The 19,799-nt window shown below is 59.9% G+C and overlaps 2 protein-coding genes across 3 annotated transcripts; one reads left to right on the plus strand and one right to left on the minus strand.

Moving 5' to 3' along the window:
• The first annotated feature begins 365 nt into the window (after positions 1-365).
• PLEKHN1 (pleckstrin homology domain containing N1) lies at positions 366-8,851 on the plus strand. Of its 2 annotated transcripts, XM_032494846.1 has the most exons (16): positions 367-764; positions 864-963; positions 3,506-3,652; positions 3,742-3,822; positions 3,919-3,991; positions 4,287-4,411; positions 4,484-4,615; positions 4,701-4,781; positions 5,505-5,580; positions 5,691-5,815; positions 5,925-6,071; positions 6,257-6,397; positions 6,572-6,703; positions 6,884-7,093; positions 7,357-7,405; positions 7,489-8,851. In XM_032494846.1, exons 1-16 carry the CDS (start codon positions 682-684, stop codon positions 7,602-7,604), a joined length of 1,818 nt encoding a protein of 605 aa, XP_032350737.1. In that variant the 5' UTR covers positions 367-681; the 3' UTR covers positions 7,605-8,851. The 2 variants fall into 2 exon arrangements, with proteins under 2 accessions (XP_032350736.1, XP_032350737.1); XM_032494845.1 differs by having other exon boundaries at positions 366-764; positions 4,287-4,615.
• PERM1 (PPARGC1 and ESRR induced regulator, muscle 1) lies at positions 8,104-12,284 on the minus strand. The gene is made up of 3 exons (XM_032494835.1): positions 10,126-12,284; positions 9,474-9,599; positions 8,104-9,215 (listed from the first exon to the last, which is right to left on the minus strand). Exons 1-3 carry the CDS (start codon positions 12,245-12,247, stop codon positions 9,112-9,114), a joined length of 2,352 nt encoding a protein of 783 aa, XP_032350726.1. The 5' UTR covers positions 12,248-12,284; the 3' UTR covers positions 8,104-9,111.
• Between the last annotated feature and the right edge of the window lie 7,515 nt (positions 12,285-19,799).

Consider the following 19,799-nt stretch of genomic DNA (forward strand, 5'->3'; position numbering starts at 1 on the left):
ATCCTGAGAGGCCCCGTGGCCTGTGTCACCTCAGACTGCACAGCATCCCCCTTGACCTAACCATGGTGGTCCCAGGTACACCTGGGAGGGTCATGGCCTCCTTCCTGGGTTCTGGTTAAACCTCGGGGACCCTGACCTTGACCTGGGGGTGAGGGTTGGGCTGAGGCAGAAAAAGCTGCAGGAGGGTCCTGGCTTCCCCTTCCCGTGTTGCAAACTCCTACTTGGGCAGCTGAGAGCAAGCATACGTCCCCTTCCAGTCACTGGTGACTCAGAGACTGGCATTTAGGTGGAAACAGGATGTGTGCTCACGTGAGGGGGTGTCTGAAAGGGGAGTCCCTGGGCTCACAGGGCTCCAGCTGTAGGGACACTCAGCCTGATGCAGCTACAAACCATGCCTTTGAGTCTCTCCTGTACAGACTGGGGGCCCTTCACGGGGCCTTTCCTCTCCCCCCTCCACCGTCCAGGCTGGCTGGCAGATGTGGAGGACCCTGGGCAGAGAACTGAAAGGCTCAGACTCAGGAAGGGGCTAGATCCCTCCCAGAAAGGCTCCGCCCTCCCCAGCCCTTGGGTGCAGGGCAAGCCAGCCTGGAGCCCCGCCCCGGGAGGTGGGGCAGGAGACTTGGGACCGAGGGACCCAGACCTGTCGACCTGCCCTACTCAGGCTAGTCACCACTGCTGCCCATGGGGAACAGCCACTGCATCCCTCAGGCCCCTAGGAGGCTCCGGGCCTCCTTTTCCAGAAAGCCCTCGCTGAAGAGAAATAGGTGAGGAGGGCAGGGTCCAGCCATGGCCACTCGGTCACAGGGTCTCCCTCAACCTGCCTCAGGGACCAGGCTGTGAGCCCCCACTTCCCTTGTCCCCAGAGAGGATGGTGTGCGGAAGCTGGCTGGCCTGTTTGGCACCGAGGCCAGCCCCGACGGGGACACCACCACCGACAAGATCTTCTGCTACATCCCCGGGACGGTGAGCGGCAGGGCGGGGTCGCGTGCCCGGCTCAGGGGGTGTGGCAGTGGTGGTCTGTGTGTGTGTGTGTGTGTGTGTGTGTGTGTGTGTGTGTGTGTCCTGTTAGCTCGGCACGGGGTCTTCCCTGTTGGCCCCAGGAGTCAGTCCAGTGCACAGTAAGGAAGTAGGGACAGCCCTGCCCTGGGGAGCTCATCGGCCGAAAGTCTGAGCAGACTGAAACTGAGACCTGGGACTGAGTCAGTGGGATGAGCGCCGGCCAGTTGGGGCGGGGCCACCGTGCAGAGCCCTGCCTGTGGGCCCTGGTGTCCGCCCCCGCCTGGGGCCTGGTGTGGGACCGCGAGTCCGGGCACACTGGGGCTGGACAAGCACGTGTATCCATATTGCTGCTGCGTGGGGACGGGTGGTGCTGGTGACGAGTGGCTGGGAATGCCGCGCTGTCACTCAGAGGGTAAGGGGCTTCCGGTGGACAGTGAGCCAGCTTCTCACCAACTTTCGGCCCCAGTTTCTCCAAGGGGGTGGCTCCTCAGCGTCCATCGCTGCTTCATCCCATGGCAGCCCCTGTGCCACACAGCAAGGACATGGCTCCCAAGCACATGCTGGCCACCTCTGAGTGCAACAACACCCCCACCCACCTGCCCAGCTCCTGTGGGGCAGACGGCTAGCCCAGGGGAGAGACACCCTGCCTTTAACCCAGCACGGCTGACAAGGGTTGGGGGAGGCTCTGCTATACGTGGGGTGTGAGGGAGATAATCGCCCGGTTTCCCACCCCAGGAACAATGTCTGTGACTGTACCAGGAGCACTGCCCTGCACTCCTTGGTCCTCACAGCAGCTGCTGCGGGCTCCAGGGCTACCTTTCCAAAGGTTCCCGTCAGGCTGGGAAGCTGGGGTCTGCCCCTTCCTCCACTTCCTGAGGTCCCAGGGGTCCCTGCGGCCAAGTGCTGGCTGCAGAAACCAGGTTGCCTCAGAGAAGTGACCAGGGTACTTCTGTCAAGGCCTGGCCCAGGTCCCTCACATGGCCACATCTCAGACCTCAACTCCCTCTGTCCAGGCCCAGGACACATAGTGTGGTGCTGCTGGTCCTCCCTTGCCAGGACTTGGTGGCTGCAGAGGGGACTGGGCATGTTGAACCCCGGGAGGCGGGGCTGGGGGAGGAGCCAGCTCCCCTCGAGCCTCGCCCTGCAGTGGGTTCTGCAGCCACACGTGAGCCAGCCTTGCCACAGGCCCAAGGCTGAGCCCAGCTGTGTGGCCCTTCTTGCTCCACGGCCTATTTTCACGGGTCTTCTCCAGCATGGTTCCCCAAACTGGGTGTGGGTGCAGGAGGCCCCACCCAGAGGCAGGGAGGCCGGGAAGCTGAGTCTGTCTGTTCACATTCCTAGGCTTGCCCAGGGGGTGGCCCAGCTTGGCCAGGGCACAGTAGCCCCTGCCAGCTCCCCAGTTCCCCCTGAGCCCCAGACCTCGGCCCCTCTAGCCCCAGTTCGGCACCCGTCCCTGTCTGACTCCTGTTCTGATGATCCAGCCCCTGTTTATAGAGGATTCTCTGTGTGCCGGGATCAGCTGGTGGTGGGCACTGACCCTCCTTCCCTTCAGCAGGCGGGCACTGAACCTCCAGCACATCCCAGGCCTGCCCTGGCCCCTGGGAATACAGTGGTGGGCAAGACAGACACGGGCCCTGTTGTTATATCGCCCCCACCCCGTGACAGAGCCAGGTGACAAGCAAATAAATGAAACACACAGTGAGTCAGATTGTAGCTGGTGCTGAGGAGAAGTGCAAAGGAGGAGCAGTGGGCAGGGGTCAGTGAAGGCTGGACTGTTAGAAGGGCGCCAACAGGACCTCACAGAGAAGATGAGTCTGAGCCCAGTGCTGGCCGGGGTAAAAAGCTGCTAGGCTGAGTGGTCCAGGCAGAGGGGGCAGCAAGTGTGAAGCCAGAGACCGGCGTGCGCCTGACGTGAGGGAAGAGGCCCCCTCGGCCAGTGCCGGGACCTTCACCTGCCTCCACTGCCGGGGAGATTGTAGGCGACTGGAGCCACGCAGTAGTGCTGGTCGTGCACTGGAAACGGGCAGTGACGCGAGTCCTCACACCAGGGAAATCGGCAAACACTACACATCAGCCCCCATTTCTGGTAGAACTGAGTTTTAAACCTTTGCCAGCGATGCTGGAGGTGTGGGAGGGTTTGGAGAGTCATCTCACCCGGACACCCGAATCCCCCTCTGACTAGTGAGTCTCGGAAGGCTGAAAAAGCAAAATAAGGGAACACAGCTTAGGAAGTAGTGAGGCTGACAAATCTCCGTTGAGTCCAAACTTCACTGACTCCACCACTAGACCATGGAATGGAATTCTGTGATTCTGTGACTAGCAGGAGGCTCTGCGTGGGTGTGTGTGTCTTCTGCACTCTTTTCACTTGAAGAAACATGTGCATGTACAGGGTTTTGTACATACATGTGATGGTGTGTGTGTGTTCTTGACCTATGTGTTGTGTGACTGGACTGGGGCGGCTGGCCCCAGGTCAGGCCTCCTCCCCTGAGTTCTGCCCCAACCCCAGAACATCCCGGGCCTGGAGAGCCAGAGAGAAAACCTGGAACAGCCGTTCCTGAGTGTGTTCAAGGCGGGGCGACGGAGGGCAGCCGTAAGGAGCCTGGGCAAGGTTGTGCACTACGCCAAGGTCCAGCTGCGTTTCCAGCACAGCCAGGTGGGGGCCGGGCCAGGAGGGGCATGCTTGGGGACCACCCTGGGGCCTGCCCCCACCCGCCCTCACACCCTGGCCCTGCTCTCCCCTAGGACATCAGCGACTGCTACCTGGAGCTGTTCCCCTCCCACCTCTACTTCCAGGCCCATGGTTCCGAGGGACTCACTTTCCAGGTGAGGGGAAGTGGGCGGAGGGAGGAGCTGAGGAGAGGCAGGTGGCCCGGTCCTGCTGGGGGCCCCTAGCCCTTCCCTCCCGCTGTGCTCTGGCAGGGGCTGCTACCACTGATGGAGCTGAGCGTCTGCCCACTGGAGGGGTCCAGAGAGCATGCCTTTCAGATCACAGGTGCGCAGAGTGGTGCTGCCTGTGCTGCCCGGCCCCTGGGGGGGGGGGGGCGGGAGCACTAAGGCTGCTCAGTGAACCTGGCCATTGACGAGGCCCCAGGACCTTGGTGGGACTCTAAGCATGTTGAAGGACCCTGGCGTTTCCTCAGATGGGCACACATGCATTGCTGGGCTGGGGGAGGGTAGCGGGTGGGGGGCCTCCAGAGCTGTGCATGAGGTCTTCAGGGGCTCCTCCTAACCCTTGAGGGGCCTTTCCTGTGGGCTGCTGGCTCAGCCCCCTCTGCCTCTCCCCACAGGCCCGCTGCCCGCCCCCCTTCATGTGCTCTGCCCCAGCCAGGCCGAGCTGGGCCGCTGGCTCTACCACCTGGAGAAGCAGATCGCACTTGTGGGAGGGCTGCCACGCTGCCAGTCAGTGCCACAGGTCAGTGCTGGGAGCCCCACTACCCCTTCCTACCCCACCCTCGTCCACCTGCCCCTCACCCCCTTCTGCCAGGGCCCCCCGGAGGATGAGCCCCCGTGGGCTCTGCAGCGCAGGTTGACCCAGCTGCGGACTGCGTCAGGGCACCAGGCAGTGGGCAGCGCCATCTGTGCCTCGAGGGTCAAGCTGCAGCATCTGCCCTCACAAGTGAGTGGGGGCACAGAGATGGGAGGAGATGGGGGAGGGGCGCACGCTGGGGGAGACCCTACTCTGCCGTTTGACCTCCTCACAGGAGCAATGGGACCGACTCCTGGTCCTGTACCCTACCTCCCTGGCCATTTTCTCTGAGGAAGCAGATGGGCTTTGCTTTAAGGTGGGTCCCGCCCACTGTGGACCCGCCCCGGGGAGGTGCACTGTGCGTGGGGGTGGGAGGGGGCAGCGGCTCAGGAGGAACCTGTATTTCGGGGCCTGTTGGGACAGAGAGCACCGGCCCCACCCATCCAGCCCGCTGCCCTGGTCAATCTGGTCTCAGCCCGATGTGAGCAAGTCGGGGCCCCTGCCTTGGCACCCCATAACATCCTAGAGGGTCCTCAGCCACCAGCAGACCCGTCACCTGGGGTGGGTGGCATGGGGGCCTCCAGTGCCCCTAAAAGGGGCCTGTACCTCTGAGCAGGCGTCTTTCTGGTGCCTGAGGGGCATGCGTGTGCGTAGGCATGGTGTGAGGGTCCTTTGGGGCTGGAGTTTCTGTCACGTGCACCACGGTACCCCCTAGCCTGGGGGTGATTGTAGCCTTCAGTCACTGAGAAACACATATGGGGGCTTCCTCGTGGTCCCTTCCCACCCACCCCTATTTTAGCATATGACCCAGGGGACCAGTCCCCATAAGCATCTGTCTATGTCAGCTGTTGGTGGCAACTGGGGGTGAAGATACCCCCCAGGACAGACAGGGAGTGCCCAGCCTCCCTCAGGATGTCAGCCTTGGTCTTGCCTTGCCCTCTGCCTGGCGTCTGGAAAGCAAGACGGTGCAGTGGGCACAGGCAGAGCCCCAGGGGTTGCTTCCCTGGCTAAGGCCCAGTCCCTGCTCCATGCCCCGCAGGGGGAGCTCCCGCTCAGTGCCATCCACGTCAACCTGGAGGAGAGGGGGAAGCAGATCCGCTCTTTCCTGATCGAAGGTGGGGGCCAGGCCGTGAGGGAGGGTGAGAGCCTGCTCGGTGCCCGGTTCTGCACTAGGGCCTTGCAGGAGGCCCTGCCCGCCAGGCCCCTGACGGCGTCTGTGCACCAGGCCGTCTCATCAATGCCATCCGTGTGGTCTGCGCCAGCTACGAGGATTACAGCCGCTGGCTGCTCTGCCTGCAGACGGTCTGCTGCAGGGGTGGGACCGCCCCAGGCCTGCGGGTGCCTGCACAGGTGAGGGGTCAGGTGGGGGTGGTGAAAACAGGAGGTTGGGTCTAGGCTTGGGTAGGTGGAGAGAGAGGGCCTGCCGTCTGGCTCATCCCTACCCTACCCTGCTGCCCAGGTTGTGGGCGGTGACCGAGGCTCACTCTCCTCCGACGGGCAGGCCAGCTGGGACTCAGGGTGCCTGGCAGCCCCCTCCACTCATGCCAGCCACGCCCTCCCTGGGTCAGTGCCGTCCACTGAAGGCTGCCCTGCCCAGCCTGCACCGGTGAGTGTCTGGGAGCAATGGGCAGAGAAAGGGGGTAAGGGACCATGAGGTAACTTTATGTTGGGGCCCATCCCAAGTAGGACCCTAGTTCCTCAGGGGAGACTAGACGGGGCTCCATGGAGCCTCAGAGGGTTTTGTGGGAGAGGGCCACGGGGAACATTCTGGAAGGTCCTTGGTCCCCACAGGAGCAAGCCAACTCAGGCTGCACCAGCGCCAGCGGGCAGAGGGCAAAGCTGAGACGGAACAGTGGCAGCCGATCACCCAGGAGCAAGGCCCGGGGCAAGGGGCCCAGCCCTGCCGTCCCGCTGCATCTGGACCTGACCAAGGTGAGCGGTGAGCCCAGGGCGCTGACCCCGGCTCCAGGCCTGGATCCCCTCCTGCCCCCCACCTCCCCGGCCTCTCTTGGTCCTGGAGCCTCCCAGAGGCCTCTTGCACAGAGAAGGGAGGGCTGGGCCACTTCCAGCTCCAGGAAACCTGTCTCTTCTGCGTCTTGCCTGTAGCTGAGCCTGGGGGAAAGCCCTGAGGCCCCAGACCACTCTCTGGAGAAACCACACTCCCCCCTCTACGTTGATCCTTACACACCGCCTGCCACTTCCCACCACAAGATCACAGACGTCCGGGGCCTAGATGAGGTCAGTCCCTGCTGGGTGACAGGAAGAGCTGATGTGCCCACAGCCTGAGGTTGAAAGGATGCCCAAAGCCTGAGGTCTGCTCAGGCCATGACAGGAGGCTTAGGGGGTTTTGGGGGCAGGGACCCCTCAGCTACACGAAGGGCCCGGCCTGGGGCCTCAGTCACCAGCGCTCCCCGGCAGTTCCTCAGTGCGATGCAGAGCTCACTTGGACCTGAGCCCTCAAGCCCATTCCTCTCCGTCCCTGTGTCTGTGCCTGTCTCGGACGCCCGCTCGGGAGTCTCTGGCCCCCACTTGCTCTCCGAGAAGGGAACCCTGCAGTCCCGAGCCTCTCAGCGGCATCGCAGCTCCATCAAGGGCCAGGGGTCCCGGCCCCCAGACTCCCCTCAGCTTGTGAGTAGCAGCCCCACCCTGGGCAAGGCATTCTGTGGGGTAGAGGAAATAGTGCAGGTTGTCCCGGGACCCTGAGGGAGCAGGAAAGATGGAACCAGGAAGCAAGGCTGGGCAGAGACCAAGTCGCAGGGGCAGGAAGAGGGCAGTGGGGAAGAGGGAGGGCCATGAGGAAAAGGTGGGGGTGGGGTCTGGCAGGTTTTTGGGCTGGTCTCCAAGCCCCTTTCCCAGGGCCCATCTCTCAGACTTGTGGTTTGGGTCCCCAGGTCTCCCCTGCAACGGAAGTTTCACCCGACCCCCTGCCACCTCCCCCAGGTGAGTGGAGGCCCCTGCCTCTTTCTGGGAGAACTCCGGGTGTTGGTTCCCAAAGGCACATGCATCTCTGTCCTCCCCACCAGATGGCCGTCCCCCCAGGAGCTACGACAGCATTTGGGACAAGGCTCTGTCCCCTTCCCACCAGCAGTGGTCTCGAGGAGCACCTCAGGCTGGAGGGGGGGTGGTCCAGTGGATCTGATGGCACCCAGGAGGCTGCTTCTCGGGACCACCTGCCAGCACCGACCCTGGAGGAGGGTCTGCCACAGGGCCGGGGTCTCTCTTTGTGGAGCCACAGGCATCTGATACCGAGTCAGGGTCTGACCCCAGCAGGGTAGAGGGAGTCTCCAGGACCCTGAGTGGCCCTGGGCTCTGGAGGGACCAGGAGGGTCTCACCCTGAGGCCGCCTTGGCCAAGGTGACTGGATGCCCATCGGGGCCGAACCTCGACCTGCCTCCCAGGGAAGGAAGGAGGGAGGGGACTTGGGCTGGGGCTTCTCCTGGGAGAGGGAGGATGGCACAGGTGTAAAGGTCAGAGGGCTGAGAAAGTCAGGTTAGCGAGGGTCAGAGTATGTGAGGTCAGAGGGCACAAGTGTCGGAGGTCAGCAAGATCTGAGACATTTACAAGCAGAGGAAGGAGGGTCGCCTGGGTGCATGTGAGTGGGGGTGGGGCTGGTCTGGAGTAACTGGCAAGAGACTAAACAAGAAAGAAAGAGGAGATTTTATTGGGGCTGTGTGTCCACATGTTCTGTCCTCAGCAGCCAGGCATCTCCTGCATCCTGGGGACCTGTACACGCTGCCTCAGGGCTGGACGCCCACTCAGCCCCTGCTGGGCAGTCCCCACTGCTCTACCACCACCAGTGCCCCTCCCACCTTCCTGTCCCACCTCTGGCTCCTCTCAGACCTGGGACAATCCCAGGTTCTAGTCCCTCCCCTGATACCCTTGCCTTCTGCCTCAGCACCTCCTCCAGGGCTACCCAGAGGAGGGGCTCCAGACTCGCCCTATGGACCCCCACCCTGCTGGGCCTCTGTAGGTACCTGCTCACCATCTCAGGCAGGAGCCAAGGAGGCCTTGACCATAGACCCCTGGGGTTCAGAGGTCAAAGAGGCCTCAGAGGCCTCTGCCAGCCCAGCCCACTTGTACACAAGGCAGAGCGTCCCTGGGACAGTGCCCCCCCCAACCCTTGAGGCCACGTAGCCTCCCTGCTCTCGCCCCCTGCTCAGACGTCCACCTGGGGCCTTGCCGCTGCTCTGAAGCCCTCTGAGCTCCGTCCAGCGCCCCGTCGTGCCCCCCCACCAACAGGAGAGCAATGTAGGGTCAGGACGCCAGTTAACTTTGGTTTCAGATAAACCACAAACAACTTCTTAGCATAAACACGTCTCAAATACTGCATGTCTGGGATTCCAGTTTCACTGGATGCCCTGTGTTTTTATCTGCTAATCTGGCCACCTTACTAACCAGCTCCTTGCTTGGCCCCTACCCACCCAGCCTTCCAAAATCTCCCCACTCCCAGGTATGGAGCACAGCCTTGGCCTGGGCCACTGGCTGGACTCTCAGGTGGCGTCCAGAGGGGCCAGGACCCAGGACACTGGCTCCTTCCTAGATGCCACAGAACCCATGGGTCAAAGGACAAGGCCTGAGGGCAGCACCTCATCCTTAGCACCCGTGCACGTCTCCTTGTTCTGTGTCTTCTGTGCCAAGTCTGGGTCCTAGGAGCTGGGGCTGGGGCTGGGGCTGGGGCTGGGGCGCTCTCGCCCCACCTGCCGGCGGAAGTATCGGATGGCAGAGATGGTGCCGATGTTGGCCAGCAGGACTGCAAGGGAAGCACAAGGCCTAGTGCAGGCTCCGTCCCATCCTGGCCACCACCTCCCACCTGCGTGGCCTGGCCCTCGAAGGATGGGAGGGGGATGGTGGGGCGGGGGTGGGTCCACAACACAGGAGAAAGGTCAGGGGAGAAACCTGTGCCTCCCCAGACCCCCTGCACCCCTGTGGGCCCAGCAGGTGGGACTGGACACCACTGCCCCTCCATTTTGGCTTCTGGACACCGCCCACTCCCCCAGGGCCCGCAAACCTGTTTTCCAGGCGTCTGGGGCCTGCAGATCTGATGTTCTCACAGCCCAGGTAGCAAAGGCCACAAACACCAGGCACATGTCATTCTGGCTGAAGGTAAATGAGGTGAGGGGACTCCGGGGTTCCTCTAAAAGAGAAGCACGTCCTGAGCCTCTGCTGCCCTACTTGGACACACCCACCCTGGGACACAGCTGTCCTGGCCACGTCTGTCCTGAGTCACATCCTCCCCGTGGTACCTCTATCCCAAGTCACAGGGTAGTTAGTGTGTGGCCTAGTTGAGTCAGGCCAACTTGGGCACTACTTCCTGGTTTGAAAAATGTCTTCCAGAGGGAATGTGAAATGGAGTGTCTTGCGTGCCTGAGCTGGAGGCGTCCCAGCACCTGCCCTGCTACAGGCTGGGGGCAGGCGCTGCTGTTGTCTGGGGGTGATGGTCAGTGAGGAGCCAAAGCCCTGCCTGGCCTGGGCTGCCCCACCTAGACTGTGTCCTGGGATGGCCAGGAGCTGGTCCTTCTTTCCCAGATCATCCCAGAGGCCCCCCACCAGCTCATGACCCGGGGTCCTGGCCTGCCCCTCCCCAGGGTCCTCTTGGCTGAACTCCCTGGACAGTGTGTTCCCAGGTCCTGGACAGGCCATGGGGCCCCTGCAACACACACCTGCTTGCCTGATGGCCAGGTTGAGCTGCTCTGCCGTGGCTGGGTTAAGCTCTGGTGGGGTGCCAGTCCCCACTCCCCAGGAGACTGACCTGGGGGCCTCCATGGCCTGCATCTGGAGAAGGGCAGCAGGCCCCAGCACGCCCCCTGACCTGTCCTCCCCGAGGAAGTGTTCGTAGGCCTCAGGGATGGAGATGGGCATGGGGTCTCCAGGTGGAGAGACTGGCACAGGCTCAGCTTGTAGGGGTGGGGCCAGGGAGTGGCCCTCCCGCCGACCTGACCTCTGGGCTCTGCAGTCCTGGAAGAAGAACTCGCACACCTCTGGCCACTGGACATCAGCCGGGGCCGGGCAAGCCTCTGCTGCCCCCTCGGCATCTTCATCCTCCTCATGGATCGTGTCACAGAGAAAGAACTCATAGGCTTCTGGGAGGGTCACCGCGAAGCAACTCCTGGGCCCAGGTCCCCCTGAGGCAGAGGGGGCAGGGGGAGGCAGGTGCTTCAGGATTCGAGGCTGGGGGGACCGGGGCCCAACTGCCACAGCATCCCAGGCTCCAGACCCCCTGCGGCCCCCAGCTGCTGTCCTGGGGGCTGTGGCTGGAGAGGGTGGGCTCGCGGCTTCTCCTGGCCCTGGTTCCTCAGGGCTGGGCCCAGCCATGGAGAATCGCACTTTCTTCTTCTTGGGGGCTTGGACAGGGCCTAGGTGGGGCTCCCCTGTGTGGTGTCCAGGGGCACCTGCTGAGGGCTCCTCTCCAAGCTTCTCTTGGTGCCCCCTTGGAGACTGAACAGGGTTCAAAACCAGCTGGGCCACTGGGGCAACTTCCGCCTCCACCATGTCAGGCCCAGCCTGGGGAATGGGAGCAGGTGTGGACACCCCCACATCAGACCCAGCCTCAGAAACAAGGTGAGGCAGAGCTGTACATGGTATAGTCTTTGAGACAGATGAAGATGAGTCCACCTCCAGCTTGACCTCTGGGTCTGGCATAAGCAGGTCCACATCCAGTCTAGGCTTGGAGGCGGGTGTAGACAGAGGCAAGTCCGTTTGAGGCTGGGAGGCAGGTGTGGACAGAGGCAAGCCCGGTTGAGGCTGGGAGGCAGGTGTGGACAGAGGCAAGTCCGGTTGAGGCTGGGAGGCAGGTGTGGACAGAGGCAAGCCCGGTTGAGGCTGGGAGGCAGGTCTGGACAGAGCCACGTCTGACTTAGCCACTGAGACGTCTAGAGGAGCCTTGAGGTCACGCAGTGACACAGTGTATGGCTCAGCTCGGGGGGTTATTTTGAGTAGGTTTGCACCTGGCTCAGTGGCAAGGACAGGTGTAGACAGGTCCACACCTGGACCTTGCCTGCCCACCTGCTCAGGGGCTCCTGCAGACTCTGGCCTCAGCTTGATCTGCCTGGCTCCTGCTGTCTGCTCTACCATCCCAGCCGGGAGACCCTTCCCCCTGGTCCCAGCCGGGCTGAGGCCCTCCTCGGGCCTGGCCTCAGTGAGCAGGGGGCCGCCCAGCGGAGGGAGAGCAGAGCCTGGGGAGCTCGAGGGCCCACTGCCCTTGCCGCCTGCAGCGCGCCTCTTCTTTCGGCTGGGGCTCCGTGGCGGGGCTCCAGGGCTGCCATGGGGCCTCTGGGGGACAGCACTGCGGCCAGGGGACTCTGAGCTCCGAGGAGGCTCAACAGTGGAAGTTGGGGCAGTGCCCCGGGGGGCTGGCTCCTGCATGAGCCTCTGCATCTCGTCTCTGGAAGACACTGGGAGGGAGGCGCTCTGGACGGGAGGGGCAGCACCAGAGCCAAGGGGCAGCCAGGCTTCTGACCGTGTGGACGTGCTGGGTGTCTGCTCACCGGCCCCCAGGGCCAGGACAGGCTCATGCCAAGACCTGCTGACCAGCTGTCGGGTGGCTGCCTTGTCCTCCTCCTCCAAGCCGGGCCAGCCACTGCCCCTGGGAGCCAGCTGCCCCTCGAGAAGGGGCGGGGGCCCAGGGGGACTGCTGCCACTGCTATCCCGTTGGTCAGTGTCACTGGACAAGACCTCATCCCCAGAGGCCAGGCCGGCATGCAGGAGGCCACACTCTTCGGCAGCGGCCGAAAACTCAGCCCAGTCCTGGTCACTCAGCTGGACACTGTACTGGAAGTTCTCCATTTCGGGTCAGCAGAGGCACATGAGCCACAGAACTAGGGTCTTCACAGACCCAGGCCCGGGGCCCCAGCCGGCACACGCTGCCACCACCCTGCTCGCCCCATGGGGTGTCCCCCCACTGCCTGGCTCAGGGGCCAGCACTCCACCTCCATCCTGAAAGAAAGCAGAACAAACCAGGAATCCAGAGGGAAGCTGGGCTGATCTCAAACCTGATTGCTTCCTCGAGTCAGAACGTCGACGACTCCCACTTTCCCTGTTCCCAAACTGACTGCAAATGCTAACGTCACAATGACATATTGCTGCAGTCCTGCAACCAAACACGGCTTTAGATTAGTGAAGTCTGCTGAGAAATAGGGTTCCTCATGTCTGAGCTGTCTTCCCCAGGAGGAGCTTTTCTTCCCCAACTTCGTGCACTTTCTGTTCAGCCGGGGCAGCCTCACATCCTCCAACTTCCCTCCAGAGCCATCGGTTCCAAGGCCAACCTTATCCAGCAAAGCCCATTTCAAGAACCACCCCTCAGAAGTCAGTTCAGCTGGGGGATGGTCATCCCTGGACTGTCCCAACATACCCCCAGCCATGGGGGGCAGGCTACAGTGTTCAGCAGGTGACCAGACTTTGGTGGTGACCTTCCGCCAGCCTTGGCTGGGACAGGCTGCTGAGCTTCCTCTGAGCTGACCAAGGTCGTGCTGGTGCTGGCCGGGGCCAACTCGAGGGTCATCAGGGAGAGCCTGGCTCTTCCCAGGCCCAGGCAAGAGGTCCCAGGACAGAAATGGGCCCCCTGATTCCCCCCGGCCCCTTAGGGCCATCCTCAGGGTCTGTGCCCCTGACCCAGCCCTGCCCAGCTGGCAAAGCCCCCCTTCCCTTGGTCTCAGGGAACCAAGGCAACCCTACCTGGCTGAGAGCCCCTAACCTCTCAGCCCCTATGCCCTTTGGCCTTTGGTCAGCTGCCACTGGACCCAGGGAGGTGGGAGATTGCTCTGGCCAGGCTAGTCCTGAGATGGAGAGGCCTCGAGACCAGGGCACTGGGGCTTCCTGACTCGTTGAACTTTGTTCTCCTCTCTGGTCCTAGGGGAGTTCCCTATGGGTGCTGTCTGCTTTGGGAACCCTTAGGGTGGGAATGAGGGGCTGGCCGTACCATACCTGGGACCCCACAGCCAGCTGGGGTAGCGGAGCTGGGCGTCCAAGCTGCCTGTCCCAGAGCGGCATGGTGCTGGCTTCACCACACAGGCCCCACCCCCATTGCCAAAAATACTCCAGCCCTGTGGTCACATGTGTCCTGCCAGGAGTCAGGGTCCAGGCCACAAATAGATGGCATTTGAGGAGCTTCCAGCTACGTGAGGGACACCTTCCTGGGCAGGTCAGGTGCCAGTCAGAGAATGCTGACCAGCAGTCAGGACCGCAGGCGCCTCCCTTTCCCAAGCTGAAGGCTACTCTGCCATCCATCTTGGCAGCAGCCTGCCCTTTTCTCTTAAAGTGATCCCGCTCACTGTGAAAACTCAGACCCCGACTCCTCCCATCACCTCTCCTGCTAGCAGCGCCCCCGAGACCAGGCCAGGCCCTTCGGGGTCTTAGGGCTTTACCCTGACACCTGTGGGGAACAGAGACAGCTACAGAGTGATGAGCTGGGAAATGACTGGTTCTGGAATGTCCCTAGAGGTCATGGATGTGGCCACTGCTGACCTGGGTCAGGGCTTGGGCTTCCCTGGTCCGGCCCCTCCCCCTGGCAGCACTGTTGAACCTGCCAGTGGGGCTTGGGAGACAAGTGGGGGCCTTGAGGGCTCTCCGGGGAGGACACTCACATGGATGCGGGCCTCTGGAGAGGGTTGAGAGGGGTCAGGTCACTCCTGCCAGCATCTCTCCTGACCTAGGCTCCTGCAGATGGAGCCCAAGGTAGGGGTGGCAACACAGCCTGTCCCTCCAGGAAACGGGGTCTGCTGCTGCCACCCCAGGTCACCAGGAGAAAACATGCAGGAGACATGGCCTCTGAGAACAACAGCCCCTTGCAGTCCCCCTGAGCACTTCTCCAAAACACGTCCATCCTGAGATGGATGCCAGGAGGACCCAGTTTCATAGTTGAGCCTGGTAAGGCACAGAGAGGGTGAGTGACTTGTGCACAGCCACACAGCTAGGAAGTGGCAGAGTTGGGCCCCAAAGCCCCTGCTCTGAGCCATCCTACTTTTGGGGCTGGGGTCTGGCCTCCTGCTGGGGGACAGAGGAGGGAGTAGGGGAGTCAGACAACAAACATCTAAACTAGCAGGTAAATAAGGTCACTTCTGACAGCAGCACAGGACGTAGAGAGGGGAGGAGGGTGGCCTCTGAGGGAGTCTGGGGGACGAGACTGGGTGGGCTGGGGACCATGAGGGCCAAGGCCTCGTGGGGAAGGGGAGCGAGGTTAGGAGGCCGCCTTAGCTGCCCTGGACACCCCAGGTGGTGAGCCTGGCCAGGGAGGGAGCTTCACATAAATGGCGGAAAACCCAGGTTCCTTCCTGTGTCCCTCCTGCAAGCCTCCTTTACTATTCACACAAAACTGCACCCTGGTCACCCAATGTGGGGGGTGGGGCATTCCCACAGCAGGCAATTGGGTGACAGCTGGGTGTCCCACAGGTTAACTCCATTCTGACACTGTCTGGAGATGGTGTCAGATCCCACAGGCTGGGGGCTCAGTCCCACAGACTGCCTCCCACTACAGATGCCGGTCGCAAGTAGCAGGTCCCCAGGTCACCCACTTGGCTTCTGTCTGACTTGGCTACAAACTGGAGGTCCCCACGACCCCCTGCCCCTGGAATTAAATTACTTTGCTAGAGCACCTCCCAGAACTCAGGGAAACATTTACCAGTTTATTAGGAAAGGGTACAATGAGGGATACCCTCACCGGCACCACCACACGAGCACCAAGTGGGATTTCTTGGAGGCTTCCTCACACAGGCAGGATCAATTATTAACCCCATTTTCAGCCCCTCTCCCTTCTCAATGGCACGGGGGTGGGGCTGAAAATTCCAAGTCTGATCAGACTTGGTCTTTCTGGCGACCAGCCCCTCCCCAGGAGCCTCATCAGAGCAGAAGAGGGGGAAGAGGCCCCTCACCAGGAGGAAATTCCCGGGGAGCTAGGGGCTCTGTGCCAGCACCCGGGGCAGAGACCAGTGCAGATGCTGTCCCCTAGTCGTCTCACAGTCTGCCCCCCACCCCCACCATCAGGCTCTGGCGTCAGCGGCTGGGGTCTCGCTGGTCAGCTTCCGCTGAGGGTGGTCCATGTGTCCCTGGGCACCCACTGCATCATTTTCCAGTGGGTGGAGATTTGAGTGGTTTCCCTACTGCAGCTATTACAAAGAGTGATGCTATGAACATTCTGGAACATTTCTTTTCGTGGTTTTGGAGAGTCGTGGTGTTTTGTCCAGCTCTGGAGGACACTGCCCAGAGGTTTTCCAGAATGGTTGTCACTGGCCCCAAGTGCAGGACACAGTTGGTCATTCTGTGTGCTCCGTGTCCACGGCCACACCCTCGACTCACCCAGTGGTGCTGCACTGTAGTTGCAATTCAGTTTCCTTAATGCTGAAGTTATTGGCCTCTGGCCCCTTCTTTTGTGATGATGTATGTCTCTTCAGTGCTTCTGCCACTTTTCTATGCCTTTTTCATATTGATTTTTAGGGGTTTGTTACCCCTTATGGGTAAGAATTTTTTTGAATGTTTGTGTTCTGAATACCTACCCCCTGTTCATCTCGCCTTTCCACTCTCTTAACAGTGCCATCTGATGAACAAAAGTTTTAAATTCCAACATAGTCCAAGTTGTCAACCATTTCTTTTCTCTTTATCACTGGTTCTCTCCTTTTACAGAGCTCTTTGCCTGCCCCAAAGTCATGAAGGTTTCACAATATCCTTGCATGTTTTTAAAGCTTCATTTTAATTTTCTCACTGGGACTGCAACCCACATGGTATTGATTTTCACGGATGGTGGGGGATGAGGGTCCTGACACACTTTTCTGTTTCCATGTGGCCACCCAGTTGGCTCAGGTGGTCCACGTGTGTGTCTGTCTACATGGACGCAGCTGCGGAGCTCCCCCATGGACTCCTCCCAAGAGGAGGTTTGGATGGTTTGGGACAGGGGCTTTGCAACAGTTGCCATGGGTGCCCTGGGAGAAGGGGGTACAGGGTCGGTGGGGAGGCTGTGTGGAGGGCACAGGTGGACCTGGTTTCTTTGGAAGACCAGCTGTCGCTGAGGTTACCCGAGGCGTCCCGTCCCTCCATTCCCACCCCAATCATGGGCCTCCTCGTGGGGAGGGCTCTAGAGCGCACGGGCACCTGCGCGTTTCTGACCCAGCTCCGCGACCCGCGAGCGGTGGGGACGGATGGATGGGCAGAGGAGTCGCGGGAGAGTGGGGTCGCTGGGCAGGCGGCCTGAAGTACCTCTGAGCGCCACCGGAGGGCGCGCGGGCTCCACCGGAAGTCGGCAGAGCGGGCGGCGCCCCAGCCCTGGTCTGGGCGGCGCTTTAGGGGACGCCAGGCTCCCTGCTGACGCCCTGTAGCCCACTAGGAGCCCTTGACCTTCGCTTGGCAGGGTAACCACGTTTGCCACTGGTCGACTTCTGAAGGTGGGAGGCCTCAGAGCCACATGGGCAGCACGACGATGAGGAAGGGAAGCGATGAGCTTCTGCTTCTGCGGCGGAGACCAGAGAATAAACTGCGCGTATTTATAGAGTGTGAAGTGTTGACACGTGTGCACACCCGGGAAGCCATCGCGACCCTCCCGAGAGTGAACGTGCCCGCCGCCCTAAGGGTGTCTGCGCCCTTGGAGACGCTTCCCTCTCTCCCCGCTGCCCCAGCCCCCGCGCGGCTGTCACAGGCAGCGCCGTCCAGGACTTCACGTAAATGGGGTCAGACAGTACACACTCGTCGGTGGGGTACAGATGAGTGCGGTGTGTCTGGCTTCGGTCCCTGAACATAATTATTTTGAGATTCATGCCTGCTGTTGTGTATACCAATAGTCCTTTTTATTGCTAATAAGGAGTGTTGCACTGTTGGCTATGTCGAGGTTTATCCGTTCAGCTGTTGATGGAGATTTAGGGTATTGCATATAAAGCTGCTATGAACATTTGTGTTTAAGTCTTTGTGTGGACCTACGCTTGCATTTCTCTTGGGTAAATACTTCCGGTGGAATGGCTAAGCCATATGATAGGCATGTGTTTAACCTTATAAGAAACTGCCAAACTGTTTTCCAATGTGGTAACCACTTTTCATCCCCACCAGGAGCACATGAGAGTTCCAGTCGCTCCACATCCTCACCAGGACTAGGTCTGGTCAGGCTTTTTGACTTTACCATTCTAGTGGATGGTTAGTGGTGTCTCCTTGTGGGTTTAATTTGAATTTCCTCAAAAACTAATGTTGAGCATCTTTTCGTGTGTTTAAATGCATCCATATATCTTCTTTCACGAAATGACTGATCAAATCTCTTGCCCGTTTTCTTAATTCGGGTATCTGCTTTCTTACTGCTGAGTCTTAAGAGTTCTTCATGTGTTCTGTATATAGGTTGTTCATCAGACACATGATATGAAACCATTTTCTCCTAGTCTGGCTCATCCTTTCATTTTCTTATCAATGTCTTTTGAAGAGCAGTTCTTAATTTTGATGAATTCCAATTTATCCATTTTTGTTTCATGGATTGTTCTTTTGGTTGTATCCAAGAAATCTTTGCCTAACCAAAGGTCACAAAGATTTTCTAAGTTTTCTCCAATAAAGTTTTATAGTTTTGTGTTTTGCATTTAGGTCTACAACCCATTTTTGAGTTACTTTGTGTATGTGGGTCAAGATATGGTTCTAGTTTATTTTATTTGTCTATGGATATCTAATTGTACACGTACCATTTGTTGAAAAGACTCTCCTTTCTCCACCGAATTGTCTTAGCACCTTTGCTGAAAGTCAACTGACCGTATAGTCATGGGAGGTTCTATTTCTGGAATTTTTTGTATCTTTAGTATCTCCAACACATTCATTCTTTCCTCAAGCTCCTTGAACATGTAAAGTGCAGCTATAAAAACTGTTTTAATGTCCTTGCCTATGAATTCTGTCATCTGTGACATTTCCGGGTTGCTTTCAATTGACTGACCTTTCTCCTTATTATGGGTCATGTTTTCCCGCTTCTCTGTGTGCCTGGTTTTTACTGGATGCCAAGCGCTATGAATCCTAATGTGTTGGGTGCTGGATGTTTTTGTGCTTCTGTAAATACTCTTGAGCTCTGTTCTGGTGCAGGTGAGTTACTTGGAAGCACTTTGATCCTTTTAGGTCTTGTTTATGAACTTTGTCAGGCAGGCCTAGAGCAGTGCTTAACCGACAGCTGATCATTCCCCACTGTTGGACAAGACCCTCTGAGCACTCTGCCCTGTGAGCTGTGGGGTCTTCCAGTCTGGCTAGTGGAGACTGGAACAGTGTCTGACCCTGTGTAAGCTCAGGGACTGCCGTCTGATCCTTCTGGGTGGTCCTCTCCCTGGCCTGGAGGGACCCAGCTGTGTGTGCCTATGCGGCAGGGAGGACCCCATGGACAAGGAGCATCAGCCCAGACACCCGAGACTTCAGTTCTGTCCCCAGGAGGGCAGACCTTTGTCCTAGTGATTTCTGGAATGTCAGTGGCTAGCAGCCTCCAGCCTCCATCCTGCTTGGAAATATCAGGGCCAGGTGTCCTAGTCAGCCAGGCTGCTCTGACAGGACATTTCACAGATAGAAACGTACTCCTCGTGGACCTGGAGGCTGGGTGCCAGCACAGGGTTGGGGGCTCCTGTGAGGACCTCCTCCAGGAGAAAAGGCTCCCTTCTGGGTCCTCGTGTGGCAGACAGAGTGAGCACAAGCTCTCCCCTCTTGTCCCTCTGTAAGGGCACTAATCCCATTCCATGGCCTCATCCCCTCCCGAGGTCCCACCTGATAATGCCACCACTTTAGGGTGTAGGTTTCAACATATGAATTGAGAGCGGGGTGAGGGTAGGGGTGGGGGGGTCAGTGGTAGGACAGAAACATTCCGTCCAGAGGACCTGGTCTCTGCTCTGGAAAAGTCCAACCAAAGATTTGGGGCTCCAAGTAGACAGATTGGTTAGCTCAGTCCTGGGATGTTACCCTCACCTCTTAATTCAACAAAGCCAGTTCCTAGGGATACAGAGAGAAGGAAATCCCCTGCACATGAAGCCAGATGAAGCCCTGTCCCACCTGGCCTTTCATCCAGAGCCAGCCTCCTGATGCAGGGAGAGGAAGAAGCTTGGCCAGGTCTTGCCGAACACTCCTGACCCTAGGCTGGCAAGGAGAGCCCAAGACCAGGGTCCCACAGGGCCTGGGGCCTTGAGAGGCCATGAGAAGGGAGGGTCAGGAGCTGGGGGTGCTGCACCTGGAGCCCGGCCAGGCCCTGGCCCCTAGGTGTGCCTGTTCAGCCCAGACTGTGGCCAGCTCATATGTTGAGGGGTGGACACGAGGGCCAGAAGAGGACAGTGTTGCTTCCCCATACCCGGGGCTGCTGAGCCCTACCCCACTGTGCTGGACGGGGCAAGGAGTGCTGGGGGAACCCCGGGTGAGGGGAGGGGTG

Source organism: Camelus ferus, chromosome 13, assembly GCF_009834535.1.
Source record: "Camelus ferus isolate YT-003-E chromosome 13, BCGSAC_Cfer_1.0, whole genome shotgun sequence".
In the NCBI taxonomy this organism is placed as follows: Eukaryota; Metazoa; Chordata; class Mammalia; order Artiodactyla; family Camelidae; genus Camelus; species Camelus ferus.